We start from the raw sequence: 12568 nt of genomic DNA, 5'->3' as shown, positions 1-12568 counted from the left end.
CACCTTATCATAAATTCTTTTCTCGAAATATAGAGATTTATTTTTCTGTTCAGACTTCTCCATGTAGTATAAAAAATTGAATGTGCGCATTAGAACACCTTTTTCATGGGGAGAGTAGAGATGTATTTCTTTTCTTTGTACCTTTCTTTGCAGTCTCACAGGCTTCTGTAGCACTTCCTGTAACACATCCCCCCAGTCCCTTGTAAAGCTGTGGGGGTCCTCTTGGCATGCCAGTTACAGACGGTTATGGTTTGGATATAATATCACATGCCCTCATTTCTCCATTGCACTTTTCGCAACCAACAAATGGCTCCTTTGTGTAGATTTCATAACGCACATAGTTCAGCTGTGGCTTTTGTCAATTCTTCACATTGCCCCCAGGGCATATGTAGACTGCAAGAACTATTGTAACTTTATATAGCTGAATACATAATAAGCCCATGAAATGAGCGTCCCTCATAAAGACACAAATACTGGCAGAAGATGAACATACAAAATGGGGCAGATTTGTCAGGCGTCTCAAAATAAGGCTCATTCAGAAGGGTGTGTTGTTGCTGGTCTGCAAAACATGCCTATGTGTGATATCTGTGTGTAGTCCTTATTGTATCTGCATCTGTTTTTTGGGGGTTTTTTATGTCTCGCCAAAAAAAATGGTGGGTTTCTACTCTGCTTCCTGTCCTGCCCACTTGTTGCCTAGAAACATTTGAGAAAAAATGGACTGTGTACGGATATCATTGTTTGTGGATCCATTTGACTTCGTGGTCCGCGGTCTGCATGTGAGAAAATTTTTTTAATTAATTTTTTTCTCACTGTCCGCACATGTGAAAATCAATCAATGGTCAGTAAGCTGAAAAATAATGGATAGTAAACTGATGTTAAAAAAACGTCTGTCTGAATGAGCCGTAATACAGCAATCACAAAAACGGCTGTACCCCCCTTTTCGTGGCATTCATATGTATGTCTCACTTTTTTTCTTACGGTCTTCACATGATCTAGGTGATAAAAACAGACATGTGAGCTTACCCATAGACATCAATGGGTCCATATACTATCGGCGAAAAAACGGATATCGTAAAAGAGTAAAAATAAGCCGCATAATGTTGTAAAGGCAGTCTTAACCTACATGGCTACAGTTAGGAATTTAGGATGTGTGTTAGCCAGATTTTTTACAGATGGCACATGTCCACATTTATTTCTATGGGCTTATGTTCCACAGCCTGGTGAATGAGCTGACTGGCCCAGACCTGGTGGTGTAAGGTGTTATAGACAATTTTTTGCACAAATTACAACAGAATTCTGTTGTAAAAAGATTGACTGTATTATGATACTACATGTGCACTCCTAATTTGGCCATATTCAGATATAGGGCAAATTGAGCCATGTATCTCTATGGAGAGGGTCGGGGCGAGCAGTGCTCACCCCCTCCTTCTCTCCCGTGCGCCATAACACATGTCTGTGTGAAATCCCCACTTTCTTATCAGATGCATCAAATGTCAGGAGCAAGAGGATGAGCATGCACTGTATTCAAAGTCCAGGAAACTTCCAAAAATGGATAGATTACTACGCTCATCTCCAGTAATAGAGAATGAATAGAGCAGCCACTGTTACTCCATTCATTAAAGGGAACCAAATTGCGCTTTTCCAATTGTTGGATTTCCCAGTGGTCAGACCCTCACTGGTCAGCATGTGGATTGAGGATATGATGGCATCTTGAGCTTACCCCTTTAAAAACAACCAGCCATTTTACCCAGCTGATCACATGCTGCCATTGTCTGGAAAGGAGTGTGAATATGTTATCTGAATCTGGTAATTCTGGAAGATTTTTTTATTTTAGTCAAGGCAGAATTTTGCTAAGAATTTTATGTGAAGTAACCACACCACTAATCTTAGATGAAGTACCTAACCAAATCAACATGGAAAGGGAAAAGGAGTTGTCACATTTTTGGATTTTCAGTGTGGAATTCTAGCATATTCACTTTCTGATTTTTGAGGTAAATTGACCAAACACAAATCCAGTTTAAATCCGTAGAAAGAAATTGACAATGTGGGGATCAAAAAAAAGATCTGCACTGCATGGGAAGTCACTCTGGGAACAAATGTGCACCTATAAGCAGGGCCGGATGCAGGTTAGCCTCTGGGTGCAAAATCTGGTGAGGGGCCTCATCGAATGTGGTCCAGGAAGGGAACAGCAATCTTGAGTGTCAGCTTACCTGGTCCATAGATTGAAAGTACAGGCTGTGCAGTGATGGTAGACCCGGTCCGATCCTGGGGATATGCAGTAAATGTTTGGCAGAAAAAGGGAAGGTACCATCAGCATGATGCAAAATGGTATCCAGCAACCTCTGGATGCGGCTCCCCCAGCAACCTCTGGATGCGGCTCCCCCAGCAACCTCTGGATGCGGCTCCCCCAGCAACCTCTGGATGCGGCTCCCCCAGCAACCTCTGGATGCGGCTCCCCCAGCAACCTCTGGATGCGGCTCCCCCAGCAACCTCTGGATGCGGCTCCCCCAGCAACCTCTGGATGCGGCTCCCGTACACCCCAGCGACACCGCCACCCCCCCCCTCGCGCTACCACTGGATAAGGCTCGTCCACACAACAACACCCCCCCCCCCACCGCGCTACCACTATATACCGCTGCTGCCCCCCCAGGTACCACTAGATACAGCTTCCCCAGCCCCCCCCCCCCAGCAACCACTAGATACAGCCTCCTATTATAAATATATACAGTCCTGTTGCGCGCGGACCTCCATCCCTTCCCTCGAGGTGTAAGGGTAGTGGATATCGGAGATGTACCTCCGATGATCGTCTATGGCAGAGCAGGGAACTTGCAGTTCCCTCGCTCTGCTAATGACTGAAGTCGGGACACAGCTGCAGGATACGGCCGGAGGAGCCCCGACCCAAATACACTGTGGGCGATTCGCCCACATTTGGCTGGGGCTTTGGGGCGGGTGCCCCCCTATAATATGGCCCTGCCTATATGTAGTACTGAATGTAAAAAAAATTCATGCGTGTTAAAGAAAATCTACCATCAAAATCGAGCATTATAAACCAAAGACACTTGCTTATAGATTCAGCAACTGTGACTGTGGTAATCCTCTAAAATGCGCTGAAAAACCTAACTCTTCTTCTATAATAAAAAACAAACCCTGTACTCACTTTTCCGATGCCCTCCCAGGTCCTTTTCTTTTTTCAGAGATTCTCCGGTACCGAGTCCCTGCACGGTGCCGCTTGCTGTCATCATAGTGTATGTGCCGATGTCAGCAGTGAGCCGGAGCATCTCTGAAGAAAGAAGAGGACCTGCGAGGCGTCGGAAAGGTGAGTACAGCGTTTGTTTTTAAAGGTTGGGCACAGAACATGGTTGTCAGACCAAACTTGCTATGGGCAAAAGGCTTTAAACCTTTTTTTTTTATATATGGTAACTTATTCCTCATGTAACATCTTAGTTTTCTGGGAAAAATATTGGAATTAACTATGGTTGACCAAAAGTGGGGATAGACAAATTCAAGAATCTAGGTAGCCTATAGGCCATCAGTTCTGGCGTCTAATTTTGGGATATTTCCTGATGAGATAATGAAAAATCTGAAATGAAGTTGGCTGTTAAAAGTGGCATAACTATCTGCTGAAGACTACAGTCATTTCTCCATCACTGGTCTACGTGGAATTGGACATCTCTAAATTCTCTCCATTTTTGAGAGGTCTCCAGATTATGCAGTGGCGAGACCAAGCTTCCTTTCTTGCCAATAGTAGCTGATTATAAGATTTCCTTTTAAGGATGCTGACATTGCTGTGTTCTCCTCAGCACAACCTGACACAATGCTCAATGTCCTGTAGAGGGCAGCACTGCCTCAGTGAAAACCTTTTCACTGTCAATATCAATAGTATGGGAGAAAAGACAGATGACACATGCTAAACGGACAAAATACAGGACATGCCTGATGTCTGGAATCTGTCTACCCTGTACATCTTGGCCATAAGAGATTAGTACATTTTAAGAGTGTAATGATCAAAAAAAGACAAATCTTTGCCCAATTTTAAACACTGAATAAAAATGTTAAGGAGATAATTCTAAAAGAACACTGATCAAAATTAGAGAACACTTTCCGATACCTGCAAGTTATTGGTGTTAATCTGGCACCTTGTGTTAATTGCCTTAATTATGTCACACACTCTGTAACTTTCGAGTTTTCACTGACTTTGCAAAAATCGTGTGCTGTTCCAAAGTGCCTGAAACCCTCCAGCAGTAGGTTGTCTGTATGAAAACCAAAGATCAGCCATAGCAAGAGAAGTTGATCATTCCAAGTATTATAGAATAGTCCATCTTTACTACATCACAAACTCATTCAAGTCTCCCTTGAAGAATGGTCGCCCTTGAAGGACAAATGCAAGAGAGGACAGGATAATACAGAGAATCTCCATGGGATATTGTTTTAACACAGCAGCTGGTATTGCTCACTAGTTCAGCACTGAAGAGGGTAGGGATCTGTATCATCATACAGTGCAGTGACCAATCCTCTCCATAGCAGAAATAATCGAAAGCCTAGTGTTCACCTTGCTGAGGAGCATGTTTTGTGCAAAGAGAAGAAGTGGTCCACAGTTGATTTTACTGATGAAAGCAAGTTTCATTTATTAAGGTCTGGTCATAAATGTTATATTCGTTGACAAACTGAGGAAAGACTGATTCCAAAGTGTGTAAAGTCAGTGAAAGTTGGTGGAGGAAGTGTCATGGTTTGGGTAATGTTTTCTACAGCAAGAGTTGTATTCAATCTGCCATATAGCTGTATGAGAGGCCCAAGAGTATATCAGACAACCTTCAACAACACGATTCCTTCCATGTGTTCTTCACACGATCATGCCCTGTTACACAGGTAGTTTCTTGAAACAAAAACATTGAAACAAACCTTCAACTGTCGATCAATGGAGATTACATTATTTCAATTTTATTATCCTGAAAAAAAATCAAGGGATCATACATTGTTCTCTAATTCTTCAGTGAAGTTAGGTCTTCTAAAACAACCAACTGGCCAAATAACCACTGCTGCTACCAGCCTAGCATATACCCATGAGTGTATGTGGAAAAACCCTTTAACCTGATTATGACTGTCCATCATCTTTAGATGGCGAGCAATGTGTATCTTATTGCTGCAGTAGCATCTTTTGGTGATGCTGCAGTTTCTTCTGCTCCTGCACAGATAGCTGTCAGACTTGAGTGATGTGACTAGAGGTTGTCTTACATTTAACCACAGTTGCTGGGTCTTGTCTTGGACCCAGTACAGTTCAGCTCAAGACCTTCTGAGGCTCTTCTAGATGCCCCAATTAGACTTCACTGTGTGCCACACCACCAATTTTCACATGTATGCATCTGCCTTTACATTGGGATAATTGTCGGAGAAGGGATTATCCACCCACCACCACCACCATTCATTACTGTAATGACCACTTTTGCTCAAGCCTAACATATAATAAATAAACGACTATAACACAATTGGTTTTCTGTATGCGTTAGGATGGTTTCACATTGGCGTGTGTGCTCTGTTTCCATTGTGCCTCAGTTGTGTTGTGTCTCCATTTTGCTTCTATTTATCTCTGCGTCCAAAAAAGTGAAGATTTAAAATTGGTTAGAAAACATAACACCTGGTTTCTCAGCCTCATCGGTGAAAAAAAATGTAAAAAAATTGTGTCATCAGTGTTGTAGTTTGAACATAGAAAGATCAAACAAAAAAAAAGTGAACCGTTCACTAGCCATATGTCTCAAATAAAGCCAGCTTCCCCCCCCCCCCCCCCAAAAAAAAAGTTTGTGGCTGTTAATTCACTGGGTTGATGAAAACATTAACAATTACTTAGTCATTAAAGTCATTACAATTCCCTGTTCCCATACAGCACAAAGGTGCATGCTTGTCCTGCTGCTCCACCCGTTAGTGAGAACGGTAATCCCATATTCCAGAGAGAAGTCAAGCCCTCACCATTCAATTAGTTATCGCCTATTCTATGGATAGGAAATAACTTATAGGGGTTTTCCCCACGAAGGAAGGTTTGGCCCTATCCACAGGATAGGGGCTAACTTGCTGATCTGTGGGGGTCTCTGTGCTGCAGATCGCAAAAAAATCAGTCGGAGCCCTCGTCGCTCCTCAGACTAATGGAGCAGACTGCAGCACATGACCGTTCTGCTCCATTAATCTCTATGGAGCTGACAGAGATCGATGAGCATCGGCAATTTCCGTCAGATCTATAGTGATGAATGGAGCAGAACGGTCATGGCGGCCGCCTGCTCCATTAGTCTGACTGAGAGACGAGGGGTCTGTTATATTGAGAAATATACTTTATAAAACAAAAGTTTAAGAAAACAAAAAAATGGGTACACTGACCCCCCCTAAGGTAACAAACATGTCAGTGAGGACAGTCTAGCATCAGTAAATCAGTAGATGTCCTTTAAATACTTTGGACTAACCCCGTTATAGACTTTTAAGGGGTTAAGTTATGCTTTATTGAGGTTTATTATTTTTTTTAGGAGGTCAATTAATTTTGGCATGATATGTTCATAGTGTGGATTAAGTAAGGATAACTTGTAGTTATGAAGAAAGTCGCTGTCCATGATGTGAAGCGCTGTATGTCAGTCTCGCCATGGGTGCTGGGTGTCTAACCCTGTTACTGAATAATCCAGAGCTTGCCTTGTCTTAACCGCACATCATTGTCATCTCTTTATGGCCTTTATAATGTACGTGGCTCACAGGAGGAAGCACTGCCCAGGAAACAGATGGATGTGGCAATAGCAGTTTAGTAAATGTATAGCTAGGAAGTGCAGAGTCCCATCCCATGGTGAATGTGAAACTCATTATTGTGGTGGAGGCTTTCCCGTCACACTGAAGGTATGTGCTCTGTGTAGAAAAGACATGTGATAGGATTCCCACGGAGGAGTTACTACATGTCACAATATGTGTATCTAAGTATTGGATTGTATGTCATGTATTTCAGATACTGATGCTATATGTTGTCCTTGTGCTGTACTGGGGTTGGGTGTACATCAGCTATAGAGGGTGCATTTTTTAAGTTTACATTGAGGGGGTTCAAAGGCCTCATTGCCACATGGTGTTAGGTGGAGGCTGATATAGGCTTGTTTTTGTATATATTCATTTCTGCCAGGATAGGTAGGTCACATACACTGTACCCATACCAATTTTTGTATCTCTACCATATTTTGTTAACTGTAAGTAGGAATGGTATTATAAAAAAAAAGTATAGCAGTAGCGAAGCAGAATGTTTCCCCACACAACAATAAACGGGGCAAAAATATATGATATGATTTGTTGTTTATTTGGCATTTAATGTAGATTGTAAGGACTTTCAGTGGTACAGCATTCAGTGATACTTTGGCGCACATTTCAAGGATAAATGTCTGTTGTTTTCATGATCTAAGGATTTTGGCCAGGGGGGGATTACACTTATTGGTCCGCGGGCCATACAGTCATAGTGGTGAACTTTAAGAGGCTGCATCAGTAACCATCATCCTAGATGCACCAACAACCACAATAGAGCTCCATATGCCACCACAGTACAGCAATAAATGCCACCCCAGCAATGTCCTGGGATAGCACCCACCATTCCTATAGCTGTGCTGCTTTTTAGCAATTTTAAGATAATACTGGAGACCCCAGTAGCAGACAAATACTGGAGAAATAAAAAGAAAAATACAAAATAAATCCTCTATAAATAAAATAATCCTCTTTTTTTTAAAGGGCATGTTACATCACCCAGCTTTTTCTGTGGTTGCTGTAATAGGGCTCAAAGAAGTTAATGGATCCTCCAAAAAAAAAAAAACAGACAGAACACTGATGACATCCGTATGCAATCCATTTTTTCTTAAATGTGGCTAGGCAACACACTGGGCAGGGCAAAACATTGATGGAAAAACCATCCTTTTTTTACGACCATGAAAAAATCATAACAAATCTGTATGTCTTGCGGACTTGCCCACCTAAATGAGCCCTTATCCTGTATGTCTATCATTGGTCCTTTAGCACCAACAACAGGCTTGAGGGTTCTGCAATGAACATTTCCCATTACAACACCACAGAGAAAAAAAATTACTTTTTTTCTAGGAATTTGTTCTGTGAAACTGTGCTGTCAAGTCATCCACTGATATACACAGACCATATTCATGGCAAGTTCTCACATGCTAATTTAGTGGGTATATACCGTAAAACGCCTCACCCTTCACAACAATGGGACTGGTCATATGATAACTGATCACCAAGTACTGCTGATAATAGAAGGAAGTTGGTCATAGCCTCTGAGTAACCAGAACAGAACCATCTATAACATCTATGTATTGCTTTGTTTCCATTATCTCCAGCAATAAAAAAAGTATTTTTCTTTCTGATCATACATTTATTAGATTTCCTGATGTAGATGATGCACTACAATCACATGCACCGAAGGAGAATCCTAAAGAATTATTATCATTATTATTACGGTATTATTAGTAATCCTGAAATCAAGACAATTGTTGTAGCCAGTCATGTCCTGGGGTAGCGAAGTATCAAGCATGTTAAAAATGACCAAGCCATATTGTTCCTTTCCCTGAAATAATGTGCAGTTAGTGGGACCCAAACACATTAGATGGTCACCCAGTCAATAGAAGCTATTGGATAAACTTTTTTAAACATGGCTGACTTCTTACCGGTCAATGACGATCTGTCATTAGTCCACCAAAGGAAACCTTGGTTTTCAATGGCTAGCATTAAGAAGGGCACTATTGAGGCGATCCTTCTATTAAATTTGCAGCCAGTCATGCTACTGGTCGGAGATCAAAATACCCGGTATAGGACTGTGTGGTGGTGCTCAGACAACAAGCTAAAGAATCTAAAGCAAAGTAATAGAGAAAGTAATGGCACTTGCCCACAGGTTCAAGAAGTGAAATCGTCCTTAATGAATACATGCAGGGTGCAGTCACACGTTGCAGTTAAAACTGCATCGCAATTAGTTTTGAGGTGGTTTTAGGTGCAGTTTTGTCAATTTCACAGCTGAAAGACATGAACGGGTGAATATGATTTTGAAAGAGAAAAGCTGTTCCGCAAATGTCATTCACCTGTTGATTTGATGTCTTTCACTTCTTAAAATAAGTAATACCACCTAAAACCACCCCAAAACTAATTGCGATGCAGTTTTAACTGTAACGTGTGACCGCACCCTCAGGTAAGGGAAAGAGCAAGCCTCGGCTAAAAAGGGGAAAATGCCTTGTTAATTTTTAGGCTATACCATAGCTTTGTACGTTTGAACATCACTATGAGGAATGGTTTGTGTTTGACATAGTTTGAACCATGGTAGACCATTAACTGTGGTACGAGACACTCTGTCCCTCCTGCCATTCATTTATCCAGTGGTAGTAAATGGTTGGCGCTATTTACTCTTAGCAGAGTAGTGTGCCCTTCCTGTCATTCTTTGATGGATACAGAAAGGTATGTACAACAAATGGAAATATTCTGCTCTGGTGTAGCCTCTTGCCGGTTGATGAGTCATAGTGGTAGTGTGCCGGATGCGGGTACGTGGGAGGTTTGTGAGTACTGGACAAGAGTAGATGAGATTTTGTGCGAATTGAGGCGTGATTTCTGGGTCAGTTGCGGAAATTGTGGTAGTTATGTCAATTAAACCACTAAACTTTTTTTTTTTTTTTTTTTTTTAATTCCTAGATTGGTAAAGTGATATAGCCTTCCCTTTATATTATCAAATTCAATGCATATGGATACAAACAAAATTTTGTTGCATGTTGGTTGAAAGTAGGGGCATAGGTCGATTTCTGAATGTTACTGCCTGGGAGTAGATGGTGTTTGGTTAAGAGGAGAACATTAATGCCATTGGGAGCTGAGTGGTTGTTAGAGCCGAGTGGCAAAGTCGGGTAATCCAGTTCCTATGGAGATTGGAGGGGTGAGGAGCCATTTCCAATGCAACTACATTGGTTTACAATGTCAACCAATTTAACTACTCCTTAAAGAGGACTTGTCAAACTAGGAACTGCTTACTTTAGTGCTACCTCAGAAGTAGCAGTGTTAACTGCTAGCTTTATCAGAACCCTCCGATAAAGCTAGCAAACAATGCAGCGCCATATCCTCAGAATGCCAGGCCAGGCTTACAGCGGTCTGGCGTATTCATGAGGGGGCGGGACTAGGAGGCGGTGACTGCTGCATGAAGCCTGGCAGTCACCACTGGCGTATGGCTTGGGAGGGGTGGTCCGGGGAAGTGCTGGGTTCCGAAAAAACTAGCAGTGTAAGTGTGAAGACACACGTGGCGTTTTTGGGCTGTTTTTAGTTAGTGCGTTTTCAGATCGTAAAAAACGCATGTGTTAAAAAACGCATTCGTTTTTGACAGGTTTGACCAATTATCTTAATTCAAACTGGTCAAAAACGCATGCGTTTTTTACAATCTGAAACTAAAAACGGCCCAAAAACTGCCTAAAAACGCCACGTGTCTTCACCCTTCACCCCACACGTGGCGCTTTGTCTGCGTTAAATTAACGCAAAACTCCGGCGGCTGGTTCCCGATCGCAGGCGTTTCCATAGAAACGCCGATGCGATCGGGCCGAGGCCCGCCCCGGTGGGCGCGACTTTGTTTGCGTTTGCAAGCGCAGACAAAGCGCCACGTGTGGCGCTGGCCTAAGGCTACATTCACACTGCCACATGGTGGGCGTATATACGGCCGCTATACGTCCCTCATAGACGGCAATGGGCGCACAGCGCCCTACCGGAGCGATGCGGTGCTGCACACGTGCGGCACCATACCGCTCCGTACCCCGGAAAAAGATAGGACATGTCCTATCTTTACCCATATTACGGCGCCATGCACCATACATCCCTATGGAGAGGGGCAGGGGTGAGCAGGGCTCACCTCCTCTCCTGGCGCGCTGCCGTGTGCCCGCCGTGCTACGGTACAGCAGGCAACGGCAGTGTGAATCTAGCCTAACACTGCTAAAAATTAGGTAGCATTAGGAGCTCCTTACTTTAGTAGGCAGGTCCTCTTTAACTGTTAAGATATAGTTACATATTTACATTATTAGTATTAGGGTGCATTAGGCTTTACAGGGCACTGTCTGATGCATAGAATAGGATTTTGCTGCAACGGGGGCGGATCTTGAAAAGTGCTTTTAGTCTTGTTATCAGTGTGCAGTGTAAAATATTGACATATTGCTTGAAAAGAACACTTTCTAAGACTTCCTTAGATGATCTAGATTGACCTCCATGCTGCAGTCTAAATGAAGTGCGGTTGTAGTGAATAGCGCCCTATGCATCTCAAGGACTGTCTGACTAAACCATAAGTTTTAACAGAATGTTCCCTCTGTGATTTAACATTTTGGATTGTAGTGGGTGCTATCCATGATTACTATGGAGGTCACTGGGTGGAATTTATCATTAAAGAGGCTTCTCGCCTGTATGTCCGATCATAGTCGCATTGACTGGTACATGAATGTGGCACATGAGGTTATCTGCATTGGATTTGAGATTTTTGGGGCATATTTCGTATGCCTGGAGTGTACTGGGGTGAATTAAATGTGCAAGACTGTATACATTTGTCTACCTCTAAAGGATTGACTTGATAAATTTGTAGACTGAAGTGAAAAGTGGAGTAGGTTGGCAAATTTTGCACAAAAAAAAAAAAAGTTGCAGATTTTGAGTAAATCGGTAGTTGAGAAAATTGTTGAGACCAGAAAACTACAGTGGTAAATTCCCTCCAGTATTTCTGTAAAACTTCTTTGGATAATCGTGCCTCTAATATCCTCCACAGCACTGCAATGTATGAAGCTTTATTTTGGTACCCTACAGTACAGATATCATGGCTGTAAGCAGCTATGTACATTGCCAGGTCTCCATAGTGTGGTATAGAGCAGTGATGTAACACGTCTTTGTGTCACCATAGGGATGGATTAGTGTGTACAGTGTCCTTTCATACATAAATCTGACATTCTGGTGTGTGGGTGACTGTCCACTTAGCACAACAATGACATTGTGTGCACAGAGGCTAGGAGGACAATAGAGGAGCCATGGGGCCGCCTCCAGCCAGCGTTACATATAGCATGCACTTGTGGAGCGTCCCATAGGTGTGTAGGTGATAAGGGGAGCATACCGGAGTGGCCTCCATGAAGGGTGTGTACTAGAGAGAAACAGGAAGCGACTATTACTGCTTCTGGCAAAGAATTCTCCGCCTGTGATAGTGCAGGTATATCTCTGCAGGCTCTTTCCTGGATTCTCTTACATTTTTGTGTTCTTACAAAAAAAAAAAAAAAAAATGAGTGCATTGCAACTGAAAGCCTTGACACAGTCAGACCTGTACCGGAGGAGGAAGGAGCGTCCTGATAGTTTTGGGCTCAATGGATTCAATGGAGATAAACTAAGGTGAGTCCTAGGTGCATTGCTGCCTCCGTTACCCTTGTATATTGTATATGACTTGACTGTAAAATACTACAAATTCCAAAACTTTTTACTGCTTTGACTTTGTATGGCTCAGGGTCAGTTGTGGAGGAAATCTGCATTTGTATGTGAGGGGTTAAACCTCAGCACCAGTATGGTTGTACATGATGTGTCC

The 12568-nt window shown here is 42.6% G+C and overlaps 1 protein-coding gene across 5 annotated transcripts in view; it reads left to right on the top strand.

The window, feature by feature from the left end:
* Positions 1-12568, top strand: part of LIMS1 (LIM zinc finger domain containing 1) — a 51792-nt gene that overhangs the window by 12696 nt on the left and 26528 nt on the right. The window contains exon 1 of one of the 5 annotated variants that reach the window (XM_072135829.1): positions 6805-6864. The exons of 2 other annotated variants lie outside the window; for them this stretch is intronic. Coding sequence is in view for 2 of the 3 variants with exons in the window: in XM_072135827.1 (XP_071991928.1) it covers positions 12272-12378 (107 nt within the window). In the remaining variant the exon portion in view is untranslated. Of the gene's footprint in view, positions 1-6804; positions 6865-12209; positions 12379-12568 lie in introns of those variants that run through there. 2 more of the 5 variants (XM_072135827.1, XM_072135828.1) reach the window with 2 other exon arrangements.

Source organism: Engystomops pustulosus, chromosome 2 (genome assembly GCF_040894005.1).
Source record: "Engystomops pustulosus chromosome 2, aEngPut4.maternal, whole genome shotgun sequence".
NCBI classification, from domain to species: Eukaryota; Metazoa; Chordata; class Amphibia; order Anura; family Leptodactylidae; genus Engystomops; species Engystomops pustulosus.
The sequence above is the reverse complement of the archived record's forward strand: the minus strand, read 5'-3'. Positions and strand labels throughout refer to the sequence as shown.